Below are 26,724 nucleotides of genomic sequence, written 5' to 3'. Positions count from 1 at the left end.
CATATGGTCTCCCCAAACAGGAGTAACTAACCACAGAATAAAAAAGAAAATTAAAGTAATAAAAATAACCTTTGGTCAGCTAAAGAGACAGTAAAATGTGTAGGGCACTTGCTTTTCAGACAGCACTGAGGTTCTCTCCCCATCATCCTACGTAGTCCCCTCAGCACCACCTAAAATGATCCCTAAGCCCAGAACCAGTAGTAAACTTTGAGTACCACTGAATATTTCCCTAATATATTAAAAAAAAAATCTGGGGCTCGAGAGATAGCCTGGAGGTAAGGCGTCTGCCTTCCAGGAAGAAGGACAGTGGTTCGAATCCTGGCATCCCAGATAGTCCCCCGTGCCTGCCAGAGGTGATTTCTGAGGTAGAGCCAGGAGGAACCCCTGAGCGCTGCCGGGTGTGGACCCCCCCCCAAAAAAAAAAATCACTGACCAGATAATAGGACACAGCTCAGCAGTAAAGTGTGTATTTCACATGTTAGAGACCCTAGATCTGACATCTATCCTCATAATTACCTGAAAACAGTTGGGGATACAATTTCTTCAAGGTGCTAAGTAGATTTTTACATGGTTTTTTGGGAAGCTGCTTCCAGTTCATGCTCTTCTTTTCATCTGATCTATTAAGTAAAAGCATAATTAATATTTTATGTTTTTATTTAAAATTATTAAGAAAAATAAAAATGGAATGGGTGTTTTTACTATTTATAATGAGAATAGGTACAGTCATGTCACTATCATATCCAACATGACCTTTCAATATGGGAGTTGTGAATATTATAGTGAAGTCTTGCTTCAAAAGCTGTATTTCAAGGACCAGAGCGAGAGTGCAGTGGTAGGGCGTTTGCCTTGCCTGCAACTGACCCAGGACAAACCTGGGTTTGATTCTCAGAGTCCCAAATGGTCCCCCAAAGCCAGGAGTGATTTCTGAGAGTGCATAGCCAGGAGTAACCATTGAGCGTCACCGGGTTTGGCTCAAAAACAAAAACAAAAACAAAAAAAAAGCTATATTTTTTGGAGCACAGGGTTCGAGCACAGTGGTAGGGCATTTGCCTTGCATGTGGCTGACCCAGGATGGACCTGGGTTCAATCCCCAGCATTTTATATGGTTCCCTGAGCCTGCCAGGAAGGATTTCTGAGCGAAGAGCCAGAGTCAACCCTGAGCACCACAGGTTATGGCCCAAAATCAAACAAGCAAAAAACAAAAACTAAGGGGGCTGGCGAGGTGGCGCTGGAGGTAAGGTGTCTGCCTTGCAAGCGCTAGCCAAGGAAAGATTGCAACTGCGGTTCGATCCCCAGGCATCCCATATGATCCCCTCAAGCCAGGGGCAATTTCTGAGCGCTTAGCCAGGAGTAACCCCTGAGCATCAAACGGGTGGCTCAAAAAACAAAAACAAAAACAAAAACAAAAAAACAAAATAAAAACTAAAACAAAAGCTGTATTTCAGAATTACATTATTTCTTAAGTATCAAACCAAATGGACTTCTGTATTTAAAATACCTGTCAAAAGGCATCTAAAACATGGTGTGCCCAAATAAAAGTGACTGGAATTGAACAAAGGATCAGGTTTGAAGAAAACAAAATAGCTCAAAACGTTAGAATGTGGCACTGCATGGTCCATAAAGCACCATGAGAGTGACCCTGAGTAGTGTGCCAGGAAAGTGGTGGTGACATCACTAATTATCAGTGAGTTGCAAATCAAAACAACAATGAGGTATCATCTCACACCACTGAGAATGGCACACATCACTAGGAACAAGAACAACCAGTGCTGGCATGGATGTGAGGAGAAAGAACTGTTGGTGGGAATGCCATCTAGTCCAGTCTTTCTTGAAAACAATATGGAAATTCCTCAAAAAACTGAAAATTCAGCTTCCTTATGATCTAGAAATCTACTCCTAGGGATATAACCTAGGGAAACAAAAACACAATACAAAAATGTCCTTTGCACTTCCATGTTCATTGCAGTACTATTTACCATAGCCAGAATCTAGAAGCAACCCAGGTACCCAATAACAGATAAGTGGCAAAAGAAACTATGGTACATTTACACAATTGAATACTATGCAGCCATTAAGAAAAATGAAGTCATGAAATCTGCTTATACATGGATGGACATGGAGATTATTATGCTGAATGAAATGAGTCAGAGGGAGAGAGATAAACATAGAATAATCTCACTCATCTATGGGATATAAAGAAAATAAAGGACAGTGTGAAGATGATATACAGAAATAACAGGAGGATTAGGAGGAACAGTCTATGGTAGCAAGCCTGCCATAAAGAGCAGAAAGTACAGTTAGAGTAGAGACGGTGAAATGCCTGGCACCTCATTAATAGTAGTACAAACCACACTGCCCAAAAGAGAGAGAAAAAAGAGTGAAGTAAAATGCCTGCTCCAGAAACAGGTGGGAGAAGGTAGGTGGGAGGGAAGAGAGCATCAGGGAGGAATAGAAGGAAATTGATGACACTTATGGCAGGAAATGCACACTGGTAAACATTGCTGTACATTTTATGACTATGTAACTCAATCATAAACAACTTTATCTGTGATAACAACCTTGTAACCATGGTATTTAAATATTTTAAATTTTCAAAATAAATAAATAAGATGAAAAACAAAAAGGGTGGTAGAAGAATATTTTGTTAACTCAGTTCTAAAATTGGTTTTTAAAATCCTATGAGGAAGAGGAGATGGTTTCAACATCTGGAGCACAAACTTTGCAATGTGGGAACCTCAAACTTAATCCTCAGCATCACAGTGACTTCAAGTACCACTGGGTGTCTTCCCCACCCCTCAAAAAAAAAATTTAGAAGCAGAATCAAACACTTCATCTGTAAACCTACTACCCAATTATGAAGTTCTAAAGTCAATTAGATCCTTATTTACAAAACCTGTCAGAAAAAGTAGCACTCTTTACTATAAAATCACTTAGTTCTACTATGAGTTATATGTGCAAGATTACAAAATTGGGATAAATAAAACACTGTAAGATAACTTCTTTGTATTTTGTAACTCCAACCACATCCTATGGGGAAATTTAGACATTGGTACTAAACCGCAATCAAACACCTGAATTTTCATTACCTCTTACCATGTTCAAATATGATAAAATAAAAAAAAAAGTATCTGGGAGATAGTATAGGGATAGAGCAAACATATTCCAAAACCCAGTAGGATAATCAGTATCATACTGTACCCTTGCCCTTCAGTTCATACCCAGCCTAGCCTTGCAGATTCCAGAATATGTTTGGATATGGCCTTGGTAGACCCAAAAAATTTCACGGTAACCCTGGTGATACCAGACACCAGAGTATGAACACCTCCACATCCTCCGCACCAGCATTGAATTTCCAGCCCTGTTAACCCAAAAGTGCCATACATGGTCCTGAGAACACGACTTGGAAGCATTTCTATCCTACTCCTCAAAACAATGAGTATTTGGAAATGGCTGCTGAATTATCTTAGATTCTTAATTTAAAAATTCCTGAAAATAGGCAGGAGAGTGTAGGACATAGGAAACTTGTCTTTGTCTACCACAAACCAGGTTTGTTCCCCCGCAACACATGGCCCCATAAGTCCTGTACCAGGAGTGATCCCTGAGCACAGGAATAAGCATTGCTGGGCATGTGTCTCCTCCCTAGAATCCCCCCAAATAAAACCTCCTCAAAAACAATATATCTTGGGGCTGGAGCAATAGCACAGTGATAGGGCATTTGCATTGCACGCAGACAACCAGAACAGACCCAGGTTCAATCCCTGGCATCCCACATGTCCACCGAGCCTGCCAGGAGTAATTTCTGAGTGCAGAGCCAGGATTAACTCTTGAGCACTGCTGGGTGTGTCCCCAAAACAAAACAAAAAAAATTATCTTCTGGATAAACTTTTAGGAGCAAAATATTGTACAAAGGTGTGTGTGTGTGTGTATTAGTACTATTAACATATATTACTAAATATCCTTGAAAGATAATCTCTATATTTCTAAACACTGAGTGTACAAAGGTGTGTGTGTGTGTGTGTGTATTAGTACTATTAACATATATTACTAAATATCCTTGAAAGATAATCTCTATATTTCTAAACACTGAATGTTCCTAAAAATGCTTTTATGTTACTATAACATTTCATTTCAGATTTTTACCTGGTGATGCTCAGGGCTTACTCCTGACTCTGTGCTCAGGGATCATTTCTGGCAAAGCTTGGGGGACCATATGGGATGCTGGAGATCATAACTGAGTAGGCTGTATGCAAAATAAGCACCATGCCCTGTACGATCTATAATCCCAGTTTCTGATTTCAAAAAATCATTTTTAGTATAGGTATCAATCTAATCTATACTGTTACTAACTCAACAGGTACTCATTTTTTAAAACTACATATGAACCTCAAATTAAATCTACAACATATATCTATTATTTTTTAAGCTCTTAAAAGCAGTAGTTTAACCTTTTGATTTCAAATCCACTTTCTATTTTTTTGTTTTGAGGGGATTTTTTTTTGTTTGTTTATTTTTGAACCACACCCAGCATTGCTCAGGCTCTGTGCTCAGAAATCGGTCCTGGTGGGCTTAGGGGCCCATATGGAATGCTGGGGATCAAACCCAGGTCTGTCCCAGGTTGGCCACATGCAAAGCATGCAAGGCAAACAACCTACTACTGTGCTATCACTCCAGCCCCCCAGCCCCTCTACTTTCTATTTTGATGAACAGAAATATTCCTTGCCTACCATTAAGTTATTGAAATATAAACTACTAAAAACCTAGCCCATCTTGTTCTTCTTGCCAAACTATACAACTTTACAATGCATGTATTTGGGATAAAAGGAACCCTCCAGTCACTATTTGTTAAAATGCCTCTATAGAAAAAGGGACCAAAGAGATAGCATAGCAGTAAGGCATTTGCCTTGCATATGGCTAACCCATGACCACCTGGGTTTGATTTCTGGCATCCCATCCAAAATCCCATCCCCTGAGCCTGTCAGGAGCAATTTCTTCCTTTTCTGAGAAAAAAAAAAAAAAAAAAAAAAAAACCTTTATTTAAACACCGTGATTACAAACATGACTATAATTGAATTTCAGTCAAAAAAAGAACATCCCCCCTTCACTAGTGCAACATTCCCACCATCAATGTCAGGAGCTATTTCTGAGTGCTGAGCCAGGTGTAACCTGAGAGCTGCGCCGGGTATAGCCCATAAAAACAGAAGAAAAGAAGAAGAAAGAAAGAAAGAAAGAAAGAAAGAAAGAAAGAAAGAAAGAAAGAAAGAAAGAAAGAAAGAAAGAAAGAAAGAAAGAAAGAAAGAAAGAAAGAGAGAGAGAGAGAGAGAGAGAGAGAGAGAGAGAGAGAGAGAGTGGGAGGGAGGGAGGGAGGGAGGGAGGGAGGGAGGGAGGGAGGGAGGGAGGGAGGGAGGGAGGGAGGGAGGAAGGAAGGAAGGAAGGAAGGAAGGAAGGAAGGAAGGAAGGAAGGAAGGAAGGAAGGAGGAAGGAAGGAAGGAAGGAAGGAGAAAGAAAGAAGAAAGAAAGAAAGAAAGAAAGAAAGAAAGAAAGAAAGAAAGAAAGAAAGAAAGAAAGAAAGAAAGAAAGAAAGAAAGAAAGAAAGAAAGAAAGAAAGAAAGAAGAAAGAAAGAAAGAAAGAAAAGAAAGAAAGAAAGAAAGAAAGAAAGAAAGAAAGAGAGAAAGAAAGAGAGAAAGAGAGAGAGAGAGAAAGAGAGAGAAGGGAGGGAGGGAAGGAGGGAGGGAAGGAGGAAGGAAGGAAGGAAGGAAGGAAGGAAGGAAGGAAGGAAGGAAGGAAGGAAGGAAGGAAGGAAGGAAGGAAGGAAGGAAGGAAGGAAGGAAGGAAGGAAGGAGGTAAGAGAGGTGAGGGAAGGAGTGAGGGAGGTGAGGTGAGGGAGGGAGGGAAAAGGAAGGAAGGAGGGAGGAAGGAAGGAAGAAGGAAGGAAGAAAGAAAATGCTATGAAACCTCATAAAAGAATAGAACTTCCACTATGATCCAGCAATTAAGTCATTTCTTGTCATCCAAAAAAAAAAAAAAAAAAGACCCACAAAACCGAACTCAAGGGCCCGGAGAGATAGCACAGCGGCGTTTGCCTTGCAAGCAGCCAATCCAGGACCAAAGGTGGTTGGTTTGAATCCCGGTGTCCCATATGGTCCCCCATGCCTGCCAGGAGCTATTTCTGAGCAGACAGCCAGGAGTAACCCCTGAGCAATGCTGGGTGTGGCCCAAAAAAAAAAAAAAAACCCCGAACTCAAAAATTTATGTACACATCTATGTTCTTTGTACTAAGTTCAACAGCTACAATACAGAAACAACCCAATAAGGTTGGAGTGATAGTACAACGGATAGGGTGCTTGCCTTGCACACGGCAAACCCAGGTTCAATCCCTCGCATCCCATACAGTCCCTGCACCTCCCAGGAGTGATTCCTGAGTTCAGAGCCAAGAGTAACACTACTGTAAGCTGTGGCCCAAAAGCCAAAAATAGGGAAACAACTCAAATGTCAACTGACAGGTGAATGAATAAAGAAGTGTGTACACACACACACACACACACACACATACACACACACACACACAGAGGCGCGCACGCACGCAAGAAAAAATAAAATCTTGCAATTTGCTGCAATGTGCTGTAAATTTTTACAGTTTATCACATTAAGTGAAATAAGTTAGAGGGAGAAGGACAAATAACAAATGATCTCACTCCTCTGTGGTATACACAGAGAAACCAAACAAGGGAAGAGATAGTATAAAATGACAAACCCTTACTTAGTTCTTGGTTACAAAATTACCAAGCAGTTATGGGGGAGAGGTGCCAATGTGAGTAGGAGGAGGACAGAGGTAGATTAAAAGTATCATAAGGACTGTGGCAAAGGATCTTGGGCATTTTGTGATAGTGCATACAGTAGCTTTGTAAATCAAAACCATAAATGTTACACTATTGTTACCTAAACTACAATGAAAAGCTTTTAAAAATCCAGCACATCTAAATGCCTTCAATGAGCTATAACCAGAGATTATATTTAAAAAAAAATCAACTTACATATACAACATGTTTGTATCCAAGTCAATGCAAACAACATCTTGTGGTGGGTCATGAAGATCAAAATACCTTGAGTCAACTCCAACTATAAATGGTAAAGGTGCACTAAGCACTGCTGCCAGTGAAAGAGGACAAAGGGGAATATATGGGCATTGCCACTGAAACGGAAAGATCATCTGGGAAAAAAGTTTTAAAAAAATTAACCAAACTTCAAATTTGCAGTAAAAATTATATTACTGACAAATTACTTAAAAGGCTCATTAAAAAGCAATTAAGTCATTTCTTTCATTTTAAAATTCATTCTAAAAACTAAATGACTATAAAATATAATAAGAAATACTATGAGCCAATGTGATTAAAATCTTCAAGCATAAAAATGACCACAATCCTAATATAAGTGCTAATAACTCTTTACATGATAATTCTTTTAATGCCTATTCAATGGCTATCACATTCCCATTTTGTAAAAAAATAAAGATGAGAGAAAAATTATCCACCCCAATATAAATTAAGTTCATGAAATTTACCTCTTGTGATTTTAGCCATCTCTTAATTCTCAAAATAGCTATGATAAAATTCAACCTAGAAATCACCAACAACTTAAAAAAATATATCTAAAGAAATGATTCATTTGATAATCAATCACTAGGCAACACAAATATTTCAACAATATTCTTACTTCCTAAATAAACATAAGATGACGTAACTTCAGTAAAGCCTAGCATCTCAAAAACTAATCAATAACAAACCCAAGAATCTTTACCAGAGACTTAAAGATATTATTTTTAAAAAAGTATCATATACCAGAATTCTTTGCTCTACCATAAATATACATAAATATACATGCACTTTAAAGAGACAAGTTTTGACAACTAAAAAGAAATTAAATTTTATATTAAAATTTTAATCACTGATTTTTATAGAACTATGAAAATTCTACCCTTTTCAAGAAGAGGAGGGAAAGGGAGAGAGGGAGGGAGGTAGAAAGAGAGAGAAGGGAGGGAGAAAATGTGCAACTAAATGGCCTATGTTTCTGTAACTTAATTTACTGATGGCAGGCAGGATTTGATTCACAGATCTTAGCCAGCCAACACCTACTCTACCAGAAAGAGAAAGAAAACAAAGATGCAGTATTTAAAATATTTTCCACATTAAGAAGTGCTAAGTGCTATGGAAAAAAGAAAAACTAAAACTTGGGCATATGGCCCTTGCCTTGCAGAATGTGTTCCTGGTACCACCAAAAAAAAAAAAAAAAAGGAGAACAAGAAAACAAAACAAAAAAACTAAAGTAAGAATAGAGTACAGAAGTAAAAAGAGGGAAAGAATAAATCTCATTTTAATAATCAAGGAGCCAAAGCACTAGCACAGCAGATATTTCTTATAGATATTTCTTACAGAAGGCATATTTCTTACAGATGGCCAACTGGGTTTGATCCACGATATCCCATAATGTTCCCTGAGCCTGCCAGGAGTAGTTTCTGAGCACAGACCCAGAAGTTATCCCTGAGCACCACCAATTATGCCAAAAAAAAAACAGAAACAAAAACACAATTAATCCCTAACCTAAAAAATGTAAGAAATTTAACTTTAATCATGGTGATAATAAGAAGAGTGCTTGGAGAAAGAACTCAACAGCAAAGGTCTTAAGATATGGGACCAGCCTGTAATGTTCTAGGGAAATAAAGGCTGTAACAGAATAAGAAATGAGAAAGAGTAGAAAAAGGGAACAGAGAATAGGTAATAGAATTCCATAAGGACTTCAGATCTCCAGTCAAAAACTATCTTCTTCCATTTAAAAAAAGGTATATTACGTCTATAACTACGTAAAAACAAAATCTCAAAGCAAAACTAATACCAAAATGACACAAGTGTCTGATTTTTGCACAATCATTTTTACAAAAACACCCATTTGCTTATCCATATTCTTTGATAATTTTTAATAAATTTTTTTTTGTCTTTTGAAAGATTTTTTTGTTTGTTTGTTTTTGGGTCACAACCGGCAATGCTCAGGGGTTACTCCTGGCTCTGCACTCAGAAATAGCTCCTGGCAAGCTCAAGAGACCAAAATGGGATGCCGGGAACGGAACAGGGGTCTGTCTGGGGTTGGCCATGTACAAAACAAACATCCTACCACTGTGCTATCACTCTGGCCCTGTCTTTTGAAAGATTTTAATTATAATTACATGCCGGGATTCAAACCAATGACCTTCTGCATGAAAGGCAAACGCCTTACCTCCTTACCTCTCTGGCCCCTCGTCTTTATCTTTAAACATGAAATTGACTATCAAATCCTCCCTTTATTACTTTTTTCCCATTCTATTCCGTTTTCCACCATTAGTTACACAAACTTTATGAAATGTTGCATATTTCATTGTGATTTTTCTATCTATTCTCACATCATGTAGCTAAAACTGAGACTACCTCAAAGCTTCTAACAAACGAAACAATAGTACAACAATAGGGTGTTTGCCTTGCACATGGCCAACTGGACAGACCAGGGTTCAATCCCTGGCATTCCATATGACCCACTCCCTCAAGCCAGTCACGAGAGATTTCTAAGCACAGAGCCAGAAGTAATCCTGAGTGCTGCCAGATGTGGCCCCAAAACCAAAAAAAAATAAAAATTAAAAAATAAACACTAACATTTTATAGGAAAGAACATTTAAATGGGAGTTTTCCCAAATGTATCACTTAATTAGACTTCTGATTTTACATGTCATATAGGTTTGGAAAAGTAATATATAATGAAGACAGCTATCCCTATAAGCCATCATAAGTGGTTACCACTGGTTTCATTCTAGCAGTATTTCTCTTACCAGATATTAAGACCTGGAACACTATCCCTTAACATTATTATAGACTTAACATCTATTTATTAAGTGCTATTACACTGTTAGATGCTAAGAACAGAGTTCTAAAAAAAGAAAAAACAAGGTCCTTACATCCATGAGTGTTACATTCTTAAAATGCAAAGGGAAAGAGGAAAAAAGTCAAATATTCAAAGCTAAACAATTAATAAAATATAGGGGGACAGAATGGAATAATGGGAAAATGGAACTTTCATACTCTAATCTACAAAGTCTTCTATATTCAGGATTCCTAATTTCAATGTATTCAAAAGGGTTTTAAAAAAATTAGTGGATTTACTTTTGGGGAGTAGAGTATCTTTGGTCATAGCAGGTAGTGGTCAGGGATCACTCTCTGCCTCTCTGTTCAGTCATTCCTGGCAGTGCTCAGAGAACCACATGAACTGCCATAAATTGAACTTGGGTCATCCATTAAAGGTAAGACCCTCAACTATCCTTCTGGCCCCTCGTTTATCTTTTATGGGTATTTTATCAATAGGTTAGTATTAATAAATTATCCTATTTCACAATGACTTAAAGTTGCCTGTAATACTGGCTCACAATCACTGAAGGCTTAAAACTAGGAAAATTAACTTTAAAATTCATTTGTATGATTTTAGGAGAATTGAAGTTGGCCAGAACTTCTCACAGAATAAGTGTCAATCAAACTTTTACTTTGATGTAGTCATGTAGATCTTCTGATAAATTATGAAAAATTCAAACTTCCCATCGAAATCACTATTCTTTCTTTATAAGTACTATTTCCACTTGCCACCCATTATAGTGATGCCATTTTTACTGGCAATTTCAAAGCTGCTTCGATTAAAAAATATTTCCCCTTAGAGTTAAAAGAGTCTCAGTGTTCAGTACTAAAGGAAAATTCTATACTTACAGCTACAACAGCTTCAGCGACTCCAGTCAACACTGCTGGCCTCAGAGAATGCAACAGAATTTTACTCTCAAGTAAAACGAAGAGCAGCAGTGTTGCACAATTCTCAGGGCCCAAATTCATTAACAAAGTGCTAAAGTTGGCTCCACTAGAGGAAAAAAAGACATAATTATGAATAATCAAGAGATGATTATGATCTAAAATAGCAAAAATATGAAGATTTTAATTTGTTTATTTCCTACATCTTAATACATTGAGACTAATGTTGATTTCAAACTGTCAGTATTAGTGAAAACTAGCTACTCTAATGGAATAGGAGCAATTCAAACTTATTCTTCAATTTAAAATGCTTTTTTTTTTTTTTGTTTTGTTTTTGGGCCACACCCGGTGACGCTCAGGGGTTACTCCTGGCTATGCGCTCAGAAGTGGCTCCTGGCTTGGGGGACCATATGGGACACCGGGGGATCGAACCGCGGTCCATCCAAGGCTAGCGCAGGCAAGGCAGGCACCTTACCTCTAGCGCCACCGCCCGGCCCCTAAAATGCTTTGTTTTTAAGATGCTTCCCTTTTTGTGCTTTGTATTGGGTCACATCCAATGGTGTTTAGGTAGCAGAACTAGTGTGCCATGTAGTATGGAGGATCAATTTTTGGGCTCCTGATTCAAAGCATGCACTCCAGAGCTCTCTGATCCAACTCCCAGCCCCAAGGTGTTCCATTTTTAAAATGGCTCCATCAGTTTCCCAGTTATCAAAGTTAAAATTAAGGCTATCTAGTTTATAAGATTAAAGCTTAAAATTTTAAACCAAGCCCTTTTAATGACTTTAAGCATCTGTGCCAAGTATATAAAAATATCATTTTAGATACCATTAGTTACCTTAGTGGTAAAGGTGTAGAAACTGGTTGTGATAATATCAAGGCATCATGGACTGACAGCTTTAAAAAAAGAAATTGATTAATCAAGTCAATTTTGAAACCTAAATATACAGATCAAAAGTTATCAAAAATGCAAATAGTTTAAGTTGCGGACAGGTGTTATTTTGGAAAGATAAATAAATGATTATATTTATTCAAAGCTATTATATTCTCTTTTTTGTTTTTTGTCTTTGTTTTTGTTTTTTTAGTTTTTGGGTCACACCCAGCGGTGCTCAGGGGTTACTCCTGGCTGTCTGCTCAGAAATAGCTCCTGGCAGGCACAGGGGACCATATGGGACACTGGGATTCGAACCAACCACCTTTGGTGCTGGATCGGCGGCTGCTTGCAAGGCAAACGCCGCTGTGCTATCTCTCCGGCCCCTATTATATTCTTTTGTTTCTTTGACAACACCAGGTCTCATGTTTGCTTTAGCACTGAACCTTATGCTCAGGTCCTTGTTCTGAAGGGGATCAGGAAGGACTCCCAAATGGTGCCCAGGAGGTCCATGGGTGCTCAGACACTACTTATGCTCAGGTCCCTGTTCTGAGGGGGTATCAGGAAGGACTACCAAATGGTGTCCATGAGGTCCATTGATGCTCAAGAGATTATTCCTGGAGCTGTACAGAAGACCAAGTAGTGCCAGAAAGTCAACCCAGGCCTTCTGCATAAAGTTTATCGATCCAGCCCTCATTATTCCCTTTTCAATGTGATGGTTAACTCAATTGAACTATAATTTATGGTAGTTATTTAGAATTGATACTTATATATGATGGAATCACCTTTCAAAAATCTCAAATAATACATCATTAAGTACATAGCAGCTGCTTAATATGTTTAACTGATGTATACTCAATATTAACATTATTTGATCTAATACTGTCATATCAAATATAATCTTAGAAAAAAATTAAACTGCTTACATATTCAAAGGGACAATTCATACACTATTAACAGCTTAGAATGAAAGTATATAAATTGCATTTAGGACTTATATTTGATACTATTTTCACATAATCAATGGATTCATGTCTTTGGACAAGCTATCAATGTTTTGTGTTTTGTCTATTGATTTTACAAGGCATTGTATATATTAAAATGTATACACAATACAGGTATGCCACTAACTAAAAATAAAAAGAAACTAATCCTCAGGGCCGGAGAGATAGCATGGAGGTACGGTGGTTCAAATCCCGGCATCACATATGGCCCCCAGAGCCTGCCAGGAGTTTCTGAGCGTAAAGCCAGGAGTAGCCCCTGAGAGCTGCCAGGTGTGACCCAAAAACCAAAAACCAAAAAAAAAAAAGAAAGAAACTGATCCTTTAACATAAATTATTTGAAGAAACCCCCCTCCCCCCCCAAAAAAAAAGTTCCATTGCCAATCATAGCTGATTCCCTTCTTAATAGTCATTACTTGCTTTGACATCAAAACCATATCAATAATTTAATTTCGGGCTTTACCTTATTAAAATTAGTTGCAAGGGCCAGAGATAAGGCACAGCAGTAGGGCCTTTGTCTTGCATGTGGCCGACCCAGGACAAACCCAGTTCAATTCCTGGCATCCCATTTGGTCCCCGAGCTTGCCAGGAACAATTTCTGAACACAGAGCCAGAAGTATCCCCTAAGCATCACTGGTATGGCCCCAAAAAGTCAATAAATTAATTAATTAAAAATAAAATCAGTTACATTAATTCTATCTATGGGGCCCGGAGTGATGGCATAATGGTAGGGCTTTTGCCTTGCACGTGGCTGACCCAGGACAGACCTGAGTTCAATCCCCTGGCATCCGTGCCTGCCAGGAACGATTTCTGAGAGCATAGCCATGAGTAACCCCTGAGTGTCACTGGGTATGGCCCAAAAACCAAAGAAAAAAAAGAAAAAACAAATCTATGTATGGTCTAATGATGACTAAGCATGAATCCAAGATTATAATTATTACAACTCTAAATGACCAATTTTTTTAATTTTAATAAGCCAACTAAAAGAAAAAAATGTTGATATTGAAATAATAAAGGAAACTCAAGAGCTTTCTGACTGCATATTGCTCCAACTCAAATAAAGAGCAATAAAATCCACAAATGACCTGAATAAGAATATGCAGTGATCCCCTCAAATATACTTTTTTTTGGATACCTGTACAAGGATTCTTGGTCTTTGTGGTGAAGGAAAGGGGATATTTTGCATAAAATATGAAATATGCCTAGAAAAAATTGAAATAAAGATTACAATTACTTTTATAAAATATTTCACAAAGCATATCAAATCTTAATTATATATAAAATTAAGATTAGATATCATTATACCATTACATATCATTACATATGCCATTCCAGATCTAACTATAAGTTATCTATAACTTATGCTAAGTAAACAGTATAAGTGTACTTATCCTACTAAACTTTTTAATTACAATTATAATTACAATAATTATAATTAATGTAGCCCATTGTCACTAAAATAAGTATTGTAGCAGTTACAAATACCAAATAAGAAACAACTGCTATACAATGAATTACTGATGTAGAATTTAATCCTAATTATGTACTTGATATTAATCATTAATATGGCTCTTTTATAACCTGGGGGAAACTACCCTACTTCTCCCCATAAATAAAATTCTCTAAAATTTTAAGTTCTTAGGAGTCACTAACATACAAAATATTACATGAAAAAATATCAATGACATACTGAACATTAATTTTTTGAAAAGTTGCTAATTTATCATGAACATTAAATTTTACATAAAGAAAATTTAACTGGCAGCTAAAATTTAAAAAGAGACCATGAACCATTTATTAGATGAGCATTCCAAGTGAATAAAAAAGTCAAGACTACGGAGGTACTGGGAATCAAATCTTGTTAAGCATGTCTTCTACCACAGAGCTAGTAGTTCTCACAGTACTCTTTTTATTGAAAGGAAGTGGGTGTGAAGGATCAAATCCAGAGTCTCATAAGGAAAGTACTCTACCATTGAGCCACATCCTTAACCATAGTAGTACTGCTTTTGAAGTCAATCTTTAAACAGTACTACTTTAATACCAACAGATTTTAATGTATTCCATGTATTTTAATACATTAATCAAATACCAACAGATAACTACTGACACTTTATCCATTAAAATAGTATGTTTCACTGTTATTATTTTTACTGGTAAAATTTTAAGAGAACAATTAAATTTACATATTCTACATAAATTTTTCACAAACCTCCTAACAGCTCTTGGTTAGCAGAGAATACAAACATTCACTATAATAAAATAAAGCCAGCAAGCCACTATTTGTCAGAAAAGATGAGCTTCATTATTAAAAAAGTGACTTTACATATATTTTTTTCTTGCTTACAAATGATTTCCATGACAAGACTACAAATCCAGAGGGAAACTGGATTTGTCAACAAATCCTCTCAGCACTTTTAATATAAATTAACTTATTCACTGACTTTCATCCACATCAATTTTAAATAAGTTCTATAGTTAGAATATGAAAAAACCATTTGTATAGCTAAAGTATGCATGAGTACTAACAGCTATTTTTCTCTAGGTTAATACAGAATTAAAAGTGGGAGAAATATAATGTATATGAGGAGACCCTTCTACAGCTGAATTCTCAAAATTATTGCTTTTTGGCCATCATTATTTCTACTCCTTAATTTAAAATTCACTGTGATTAAAGGAGGAGCCAGGGGAGAAAAAGTTACTGTGATTTCCCCCTTGCTTTCAACTGTACTATTAAAATGTTTGGATACATACTGAGTGAAGTCAAAAGAAAAAGGAGAAATACAGAATGATCTCTCTATGTGGGACTTAAGGGAAAAGTTAAAATGGAGGGTTGCTAGGGTTCATGGAGGAGAAAGATGTGTACACTATGTAATGTATCCCTTTCCCCAAGGACCTTAACTAAGCTTCCTCTTGAGATGTTAATCCCACCTGGATGGGCAGACCTGCCCATACCTAGGATGGGCGGGCTATTTTGAATAAAGAATAAAAGGTGCTGGCTTAGAGGGAGGAGGGGATGAGAGTGAAAGACACTTGGAGGAGCAGCAGCAAAAGAAGCTGCTTGGCAAAGAAAGCAGATAGCAGAAGGACTCATGGCAGAAAAAAAAGCCATAGAATAAAGCGAGCTGACTCCAATAAAGAACTGACTGCTTGTGAATTATTTCTCCACTGTTACCCTTCTTGACCAGATTGGCTGCTAAAGGTGCTAGAGGGGCCGTGACAAGGGAGGCCTCACCCAACACATGAACTCTATACTTTATATTTAAATTAACACACTAGTGATGGATGTGGTGTTGGAATCATGTGCTTGAGAAACCATCATTAACAAGACTGTAAACCACAGAATGTTGATCAATTTTAAAAAGTTGCAATATACAATTAAATATACCTACTATATCCCATTATTCTATCAGCTTTCTAAACCATTATACATACTTTTCAATAGGAAGAGGATGTGGTCCAGAGACAGAAAGCTTGTAGATAAACATGAGAAATTTTCTAAAAGCGTCAAAAAAAGGCCAGTGTGAGAGTAAACAAATGCATTTGTTTGAATTGATAGATTTGGAAACCACTTTTCTCTCCACAGGTGTCAATAGACCCAGTTGCATAAGCTGTTTCTCTGTTAGAAATTCCCGAGAGTAGGGTTCATAAAACTGGATGGCAGCTCCATATACCTACATAATAAAAATATTGTTATAGATTTGAATTTTATTGAGAGATTAATTACTCTTTTTCCTTTAAGTCTATCCAGAAATATCTGTCAGAGTACTTCGACGACTAAATGATAAAATGGTACAGCTGGTATGGAAACAGTTGGACAATTTCTCTACAACTTAAAAAAAATATCTACCATATAATTTATACATTTTATTCCTAGCTACCTACCCCAAAATCAGAACTCAGATACTTATAGCACTGGCAATACACAAAAGGTGGAAAAAATTCAAATATCCATCAACAGATGAGTACAAAATCCAAATGTATTATACACATGTAATTTACAATGTTATTCATCCTTAAAAATAAACTCTGATAAATACTGCAACAAAGATAAAATTTAAAAACACTAGGCTAAGTTAAATAAACAAGACACAAATGATTATGTGACCCACCTATAAAAAAGCAAATATTTCTCAAAGAAACAGTTAATAGAATGAAGTTACCAGGAACTTTGGGTAGGTGAAGCTTCTATTTAGGGTGTGAAAAAGTTCTGGATATGCATAGTAAAACTTTTATAAACCTTATAACTAGCCTATATGTAGATAGCTCTATAATTATTTATTGATCAATATCATATTCCTTGATTTTATTGAAATAATTATTTCAAAACAATGGAAAAGATTTAACAAGCAATATAGCACAAATATTAATAAGGGTATGGTGTTTCTTTTTGTTATGTTTTTTGAGCTACACCTGGCAACACTCAGAAATTACTCCTGGTAGGGTTCAGGGGACCATATTGGATGATGAAGATGGAATTCAGGTTGGCCAAATGCAAGGCCCTACCCACTATACATCACTCTAGCTCCAGATTTAATGTTCCTTATGGTTAAAGTAAATCTGAGTAACTATTATGTGTTTGTCAATCTTAATGTCAATTTATGCTTTCAATAGAGAATACACAGAACAGACAACAATGATTAGTATGCTAAAGAGTTAAGGTGTATGCTATCTAGTTATGAAATATTCTTTCAGTAAATATTAACAATTTTCTTTGGAGGACAACAGTTTCAGGGGAATATGCAATGCCAAGGATAAATCCTGCAGTCCTAAATATAAAGCCTAGGAACCATATCTTTAGGTTCAAAGTATTCTTTTTTCTAGTATTAGAGCAGATAGGAGCTACACTAGGTTGTGCTCAGGGAACAACTCTTGGCTCAGTGCTGTGCTCAGGAGACTTTCTGGTACCAGGTTATGAACCCTGGCTGGCTGCATATAAGGCAGTAACTCTATCTCAAAAGTCTTAAGTATATTTTTACATTTTTGTTTTTTGTTTTTTTGGGTCACACCTGGCAGCGCTCAGGGGTTCCTCCTGGCGATATGCTCAGAAATGGCTCCTGGCAGGCTCGGGGGACCATATGGGATGCCGAGATTCCAACCACCGTCCTTCTGCATGAAAGGCAAACGCTTTACCTCCATGCTATCTTTCCGGCCCCAATATATATTTAATCTAAGGATTCAATTTCTTTTTTTTTTTTTTTTTTTTTTTTTTTTTGGTTTTTGGGCCACATCCGGTGATGCTCAGGGGTTACTCATAGCTGTCTGCTCAGAAATAGCTCCTGGCAGGCATGGGGGACCATATGGGACACCGGGATTCGAACCAACCACCTGGTCCTGGATCGGCTGCTTGCAAGGCAAACACCGCTGTGCTATCTATCCAGGCCCAGGATTCAATTTCTTATAAATCCTGGAAAATTCTGAACCAACCATCAGCTTTTAAAAGTGTGCCCCTCCCTTTTCTCACCTCTCCTCCCAAATTCACTGTCTAATATACTTCCAATTCTGTCTTCTACATTTGTAAACTTCTTTTGTCCTGCAATTTTCTGACCCTTTTTTTGTTTTTATTTTTTGGGGCCACACTCAGCAGCGCTCAGGGGTTACTCCTGGCTCTGGGCTCAGAAATCATTCCTGGCAGGTTCGAGGGACCATATGGAATGCTGGGAATCAAATCTAAGTCCATCCTGGGTCAGCCACATGCAAGGCAAACAGCCTATCACTGTGCTATCTCTCTGGCCCCAAATATTTCTGACATATTTAAAGTAATCTATTTTCCCTTTTATTAATTCATCTTTCATGCTACTTAAACCATTTGCTGAATTTTTAACTTAAGAACCTTTGTAATCATTTTTTTTTTCTTTCACTTATTTTTAGTTTATTTGAGGGGCCACATTTGGTACATGTTCAGGGCTTACTTCTGCTTTGCATTCAGGAATCACTCGGTGGAGCTCAGGTACCATATGAAGTTGCCAGGGATTGAATCCAAGCTATTGCATGAAGGCAACCCTACCTGCTTACCTCTCCACAAACCCTTAATTATTTCTAGATAACTTGGTTCTTTTCTCATTAACTAGGTTTTTAAGATATTCTCCTGCGGGGCTGGAGAGATAGCATGGAGGTAAAGCGTTTGCCTTTCATGCAAGAGGTCATCAGTTCGAATCCCAGCATCCCATATGGTCCCCTGTGCCTGCCAGGAGCAATTTCTGAGCATGGAGCCAGGAGTAACCCCTGAGCACTGCCGGGTGTGACCCAAAAACCACAAAAAAAAAAAAAAAAAAGATATTCTCCTGTTAATGTCTTAAAACCCTGTATTACTTAAAGCATTTAAATTATATGTTCATAGTACTTATGTCTAATCTAGTTCAGTTCTTTCTTAAAATAATTGTGTTTTTGGTTTTGGGGTGATTTCTTGGGTGTTTTTATTTTTTTGGTTTGGGGGCCACATCTGGCGGCACTCAAGAGTTACTAATGGCTCTGCCCTCAGAAACCGCTCCCCATACGGGATGCCAGGAATCAAACCCAGGTCAACCGCATTCAAGAAAAATGCTATCACTATCACTCTGACCCTGTTAAAATAGTTAGGGTATTTTTTGGTTTTTGGTTTTTGGGCCACACCTGGTGGCGCTCAGGGGTTACTCCTGACTGCACTCAGAAATCACTCCTGGCTAGGGGGACCAAATAGGATACTTTAGATCGAACCCGGGTCCGTCCTGAATCAGCTGCATACAAGACAAATGCCCTAACACTGTACTACTACTCCAGCTCCTCGTTACAATAAAATCTGACTGAAATTCTAAGGTTTATAATACTGTTAATAATGGTTCCTCATGCACATAACTCCAAATTCATACCTATCTAGTAGTTTTGATAAGCCTTCCAATGATATCTATGCCTTACAACTTTTACTATAATCCATCTTGAGGTATGAGATTTTGAATTATCTTTTCAGAATACTTTTTTTTTCTTTTCTTTTTCCTTTTTTTTTTTTTTGGGGGGGGGGCTTCTGCAGAAGTTCCAAAGGTATCAGTATATTGAAATATTAATTTTTATATTGGTAGCATATTTACCACAACCTTAACTTACATATTTCATTGTGTTTACATAATCATATCATCAAAATAATTCCTAACACAGTAATTATTTTATGAGATAAACACATAAGCAATAGATTTATTATATGATGTAAAATATACCTTTTCGGCTGAAGAACCTGTCAGGACAAAAGTTGAAAAAACTGGAAGTGGGTATTTGGTTTGAGGATCCCAACATTCAATAGTAGCTCCCATAGGAAGGCAGAACAGGGGTACAGATTCTGAAAGTGGAAATGATTCGTAGTCATCTTCTGGATATCTGAAAATTTAAACCTTTTGGAGAAAGGAAACAAGAATGAATCTTTTATTTATACTTTCGTAAGCTACATGTGATACAGAACATTCTGAGAGTAAATTCATGGAACTACTTGCATGTAAAGCTAAAAAGTTAATTTTTTTTCCCTGTTGTATTCGAAACTAAAACTAGCCTTCTAACTTTTTACTCAAAAGACTTAAAATTCAATAACATTAAAATATATTAAATACACAAAATAAAACTCTTACAGGATCAGCAATTTTAATGTATCATCATCTACACACTACCAACCTTCCAGAGAATGCAAATAAACACACAAATATTTACCAGTCTTTTCATTTAGTCCTCAGTAAAAAAAGAATTCAGGCAAAAGATAAACATTCTAAAATAATGTCAAGGAAGTAGAAACTGTCACAACCCCTAAACTCATCTTGAGAGAGAAGCGGTGTAAAAGGCATCGCAGCATGAAAAAATAAACAAAGCAGAAGCCTCATGACTATCAGAGACCAAGAAGGCAAGCCAGCGGGGCACTCAAGAAGCATAACTAAGCCCCAATCAAGATTTAAAGTAGCAAAATGGCAGCAATTCATTAGCCTCTTGTTAGCTCTAAATATGCAATACACACTTCTACATTAAGTATTTGAAGAACAAATCAGAATTTTGAGTGCAAATCTAATCTCTGAAATTTTGTATTGTAGGAGAAAATGTATCTCATAACAATTACCTGTATACTTTGGGGAAAGCTTGTTTCCAAATTGTAAAGAACTTTCTACCCACTAAAATTATAAAATCAATATAATACAACCATTACAATATTAGTATTGTATACAGGAATATAAACAAAATCACATCTTAAATTATTTTTAGTGATTACCCTTTACTTTATAGCAAATGATTTGACTCACTACTGTGAATAATCTTTATGAAGAATAAGAATTTTTATATATGAATTTGCCTAATAATCCCTGAGTTAAAATAAACCTTCACTCCAAAAAATTTGCATTATCAAAAAATGACAGTGCTTCTTTTTACAACATATTCCAGTATTTCTTCAATTTATAAACTGGAGCATACTGTATTTTCAGTTTTTACCCCACCAAACCAGTGGGATGAAGAGGTCACACTTAAATCTTTACAGCCCTTGACACTTTATTTGTGCAGTAAGAATGTGGCGATAGATTTCTCAAACACTTCAATGCAGAAAAGTTTCTCAGGCCCTCCTCCTCCATATAGCTGATTCTTTGCAACAAGGAAGAAAGGAAGCAAGTCCACCTTTATGGCAAGGTAACATGTGGTTTCAAATCAGACACACAGAGATAAGAGAAGGAAATATAAGAAGTAAAGATGCAGTTTGACACCTTTGTAATTGCCAAAATATAAAAGGGTCAGAGAGTAAACAGTTTCCACTGAATTGTTAAATCTATTAGTGTGGCACTAAAAAACTTGAATGTGTATTCTATATATTTTTTGCTTGAGATGAAAAACATAATTAACAATTCTTGTGTCTTGGGTAATAGTTATCATCTGGTAGTTTATGATAAACATAAACTTCTAAAACATATCTTTACAGGCTAAAGTTATAGGTAATTCCATTTATGAATAGTTTCAATCTCAAAGAGTAAGAAAATATATACTAGTCTCTTTCTAACCAAAGGTTAGTGAAAACCAGTACAGCTAACTAAAGGAAGTAAGTTTTTTTAACTTACCAGCTTTATACGCTAATGCATTAGAAGCAGGCACAGACTTCTTATAACACAGAACACACTGGAACCCCACTGTAAAACACAAATTAGGTTTAGGGGGAAAAAGTAACAAAACATTTCATTTCACAGAATGTTTTCTAAAAATTCTTATTTATTCAAAGGAATTTATTTAAAACATGTTAATCTAATAGACTCTACACTGTATCAAAAAATAGTAAAACAGTTATAGCATCACACACAAAAATAGGTGTAAAAAATACTAACAAAAAAGTTAACTGATTTCAGAAAGTTTATAATTCTATAATCACCCAAAGATTGCCTCTATTTGAAACACAGAAAAAAGTGGAGTGTACACAAGAAGCAAAATTAGGGGAAACTGGATCACTGTGTTGCTATAAAGTTCTTTCTCACCTACAGAGGCAAATCTTTCTTTAAAAAAGGTGGCGCAGGGCCATAAGGCGCTGCCTTGTGCGCACTAGCATAGGACGAACTGCAGTTCGATCCCCCCGGTACCCCATACGGTCCCCAAGCCAGGAGCAATTTCTGAGCACCTAGCCAGGAGTAACCTCTGAGTGTCATGGCATGTGGCCAGAAAACAAACAAACAAACAAACAAAAAAGCCAGGGTGGGGCCGAAATGATAGCACAGCAGTAGGAGGAACTCGGGTTTGATTCCCAGCTCCCACATGGTCCCTTGAGCCTGCCAGGAAAGATTTCTGAGCACAAAACCAGGAGTACCCTGAGCAGCACCGCTGGGTGTGGCCCAACCTCCCCAAAATAAACAAACAAACAAACATTTAAAAAATAGGAAGATAGCAGTCATCTACACATTAAAGCTAACATTAATTTGCTAATCTCAAGATACTTTTCAAAATGAATTTGACCTAATAAAATTCAGTCACAAAATTATAAATCATATATATATGTTCACCTTTCATTAGAACACTTTTTAAAAATATGCAAAACTATTAAAATTTTGAACAAATATAAGAACTTATACCTACAATTGTTTTAGCTATCCTTAAAAATACTATTAAAATAAAAAAGCTAATAAAACTGGTATATTCATGTATCCTATGCGATATTAACAAGTACACCCCATCCTTCGAAAAGGAAAGTTTTGGGGGCTAGAGCGATAACACAATGGAGGGCATTTGCCTTACATGTGACTGCCCAGGACCAAGCCAGGATGGACCCAGGACTGACCTGAGATTGATCCCAGCATCCCATATGGTTCCCTGAGCCTGCCAGGAGCGATTTCTGAGTACAGAGCCAGGAGTAACCCTTGAGTGCTGACAGGTGTGGCCACCCCCCAAAAAATTTTAAAGGTAGCTTTTAACTATCAGCTTTCCAAGAGAAATTATCCAAAATCACCAGATTATAAGATATTTTAAATTACTATGAATATAAATCATAAAAATCAGATCTGACCTCACGTACCACCACCTCTCCTAACCCTTTGCCCCCACCTCTGGGCCCGCTGGCCCGGCCAAAAAAAAAATCAGATCTAAGGTAATAAAAACAAAAATAGTAAAAAAAATAAATTGTGAATACACTACATGCACAATAATTAACAGAATTATTATTATCCCCTTTGGTTTTCATCTGAAACTTTGAAAATTCAACAACTTTATCTTACCATTCCACAGTTTAAGTTTTTGTCAACTTTGCAGAAAGTATGAGGAGGGGTTTCTCCTTTACTTGTTACAATAACACAGATATCAGTCACAGCCAAGGAATTCTGGGGTCGAACTGGTGAAGCCCTTCTATAAGTGATGAAGATTCTTTGTGAACTGGTTGAACTATTGTTGACATTGGCACAGCGACCGTAGGGTGTCGCTTGGATCACTTCACATCCTGAAATAAGCCTTTCTTTCCCTTCATATAAAACTCTGTATGAAAAGAAGACGACAAATACATAAATATGGGAAAAATAAAATATTTAAGTAGATAGATAGGGGCCAAAGTGATAGCACAGCAGTAGGGTGTTTGCCTTACAAGCAGCCAATCCAGGACAAACCTGGTTCGATCCCAGACGTCCCATATGGTCCCCCTAGCCAGGAGCAATTTCTGAGCGCATAGCCAGGAGTAACCCCTGACCGTCACTGGTTGTGAACCAAAAACCAATTAAATAAATAAATAAATAAAAGCATTTCAGGTTAATGCTTAATGAAAAACATATTTTGGTCTTCCTACTATTTTCTAACTCCTAATTACAAAGCATTATAATTATTTTGAGAATTAAAAATCTCTTAGCTACAATTTTTCAACAGCATGGCTAAAATTTTTAGGAAAAAAGATGAGACCAGAGAGATAGTTTGGGAGGTAAAGTAATTGTCTTGTACATGACCGACCTGGATCCAAGCATTGGCACCCCAAGTCTGCCAGATTAGCCCTGAGCACTGACAGGTATGACCCCAAAACAAAACAGGATCACTTTCATTTTTCAATTGTTTATAAAAAACAGATTTGAAAAAGAAGCAACAATAAAAACATGTCAATTTCTAGCTTTATTAAGTATTCATGTTTGATATTAATTAAAAATATAAATTTTAATTCCCTGAAAATAATTTTTGAAATTGTTTCAGGAAATTAGAGACAAGCTACTGGTAATAAAAAGATATATTATAGAGGCCGGAGTGATAGAATGATAGCATGGAGGTAAGGTGTTTGCCTTGCATGCAGAAGGATGGTGGTTTGAATCCCAGCATCCCATCTGGTCCCCTGAGCTTGCCAGGAGCCATTTCTGAGCCTAGAGCCAGGAGTAAGCCCTTAGCGCAGCCAGGTGTGATCCAAAAACAAAAAAACAAAAACAAAAACAAAAGATATATTATATATGTTGTATATATGTGTGTTGTACATAAGAATACATAATATTGGCAAATATCAATATTTACAGACAGATATCTACAGATTCAATCTCATAGTCACCATCCTCCTTTATCTCAATGCCGAAGATTAAGAGCCTCATGTGCAAGTCAAGTAAGTGCTCTACCTCTCCCACTATGCTACACTCCTCCATAATCAATGCAATTCCTACTTAAATCTTAAATTTTATTTTTGTTTTTTAACTGATAACGATCAGATCCTAAAGTTCATAAAGGACCTCATTAAACACAAAGTAACCTATAAAAAGAAAGCTGAAGGACCATCCTCCCTCACTAGAAATACAGTGCCCAATAGTGTGACACTGATAGAAAGATAAACATGCAAACTAGTGGAGTGGAATGGAGAGACTAGTATTAAAGCCTCACATTCACAATCAACTGATTTCCACAAGCATGCATGACAAGTCAATGGGAAAGAATACAGTCTTTCTATAAAGGTGCTGAGAAACAAAATACATAAATGCAGAATAAAATTAGACTCCTTTAAACTACACACACACAAACACACACAAAATGAATCAAATAAATGAAAAGAGGAAAGAAAAAGGGGAGGGAGGGAGGGGGGAGAGGGAGCAAGAAAGGGAGGGACAGAGGGAGGGAGGGAGGGAGGGGGAGGGAGGGAGGGAGGGAGGGAAGGAGGTAGGGAGGGAGGGAAAAAGGAAGGAAGGAAGGAAGGAAGGAAGGAAGGAAGGAAGGAAGGAAGGAAGGAAGGAAGGAAGGAAGGAAGGAAGGAAGGAAGGAAGGAAGGAAGGAAGGAAGGAAGGAAGGAAGGAAGGAAGGAAGGAAGGAAATCTTTGAGATCTGGGAAAAATGAATGTCTTAAGATGAGATCAAAATGGGTAAGAAAATAAGACTAAGATAAAAATCAAAATTTTTTTAACAATACCACAAAAGATAATGTCAAGGATGTGAGAATTCTCTGTACTAGCCTCACTAATAGTATATTCTATAAAATAAGTCATTCTTTTTGTTTTGTTTTGTTTTGTTTTTGGACCACACCTGGCAACATGTGGACTGGTAGGGGTTACTATTGGTTCTGCACTCAGAAATCGCTCCTGGTAGGCTCGGGGGACCATATGGGATGCTAGGGATTGAGCCCAGGTCCGTGCTGGGTCGGCAGCAAGAAAGAAATACTGATATGCTATCACTCGGGCCCAAAATAAGTCATTCTTAAATAAACTTATTTTTAGAAAACAGGTATTTGTTAAAGGCCTTGCTATAGAATGCTGGTCTGAGTTCAAACTTCAGCACTATATGATCCCCTGATCACTATGGGGAATGATCACCAAGCACTGAGCCAAGAAAGCATCTAACTACTATCAGCTATCAAGTGTACCCCTCCCCCCACCAAAAAAAAGAGGAACAAAAAGAAAATCTGTCCAAAAAAATATATGAACCTAAAGGCACATATTCAACATACCAACATTAGAGAACTGCAAATGAAAATAATAATGAGGAGCCAGAGTAAAAGTTCAACAATCTGGAAAACTACAGGCTTTGCATTTAAACAGCCCAGGTTCAATCCTGGGCACCACACGGTAACCCAAAGCACTACCAGGTGCAGCCTTTGAGCACCAGTGAGTGAGAACCTCAAATCTGTTTGTTCAAAAAAGGAAATTCAAGACCTTGTGGTTGGACAATTAGCATGCCCAGGGTCTATAGTAGGTCTTATGACAGTATGCTTCATAAATAAAGAAGCCCTGTTTTTTTAGGCCATTTCCCCAGCATTTGCTGCACCTATGTAAACAAACAAACAAAAAAACCTGCCACAAACACACACACACTTTTTTTTTTTTAATTTTATCTTCTAGATAGGGGCTCCCATGTTTTTCATAGACCTTTGGGACAAGAATAACTTTGTTTTACCTCATATTTCTTTCTACAAATTGAAAAAAGGAAAAAAAAAAAAGTGAATGGGATCGCTTCTCGGCCTTTTGGCTAAGATCAAGTGTAGTATCTGTTCTTATCAGTTTAATATCTGATACATCTTCTATCCGACGACAATATATTAAATGGATTTTTGGCACTAGGAACTGGAATAGGAGCTTGCTCCGTCTAGTCCATGCATCGACCTGGTATTGCAGTACCTCCAGGAACGATGCACACACACACGAAAAA

The 26,724-nt window shown here is 37.2% G+C and overlaps 1 protein-coding gene and 1 non-coding gene across 2 annotated transcripts in view; one reads left to right on the top strand and one right to left on the bottom strand.

The window, feature by feature from the left end:
* DENND4C (DENN domain containing 4C) overlaps nt 1-26,724 on the bottom strand; it is an 86,654-nt gene that overhangs the window by 53,230 nt on the left and 6,700 nt on the right. Inside the window, 10 exon segments of the mRNA XM_049769399.1 lie at nt 517-617; nt 7,033-7,208; nt 10,771-10,915; nt 11,642-11,700; nt 13,811-13,877; nt 16,108-16,346; nt 19,863-20,029; nt 21,720-21,773; nt 21,776-21,791; nt 23,358-23,610. Of these exon segments, the coding sequence (XP_049625356.1) occupies nt 517-617; nt 7,033-7,208; nt 10,771-10,915; nt 11,642-11,700; nt 13,811-13,877; nt 16,108-16,346; nt 19,863-20,029; nt 21,720-21,773; nt 21,776-21,791; nt 23,358-23,610 (1,277 nt within the window).
* LOC126033709 (U2 spliceosomal RNA) lies at nt 26,525-26,715 on the top strand. The gene has a single exon (XR_007504489.1). It is a non-coding gene; the product is annotated as a U2 spliceosomal RNA (small nuclear RNA).

The sequence above is a fragment of the Suncus etruscus genome, chromosome 1 (assembly GCF_024139225.1).
Source record: "Suncus etruscus isolate mSunEtr1 chromosome 1, mSunEtr1.pri.cur, whole genome shotgun sequence".
NCBI classification, from domain to species: Eukaryota; Metazoa; Chordata; class Mammalia; order Eulipotyphla; family Soricidae; genus Suncus; species Suncus etruscus.
Note: the sequence above shows the minus strand (reverse complement) of the source record. Positions and strands in the feature narration are given on the sequence as shown.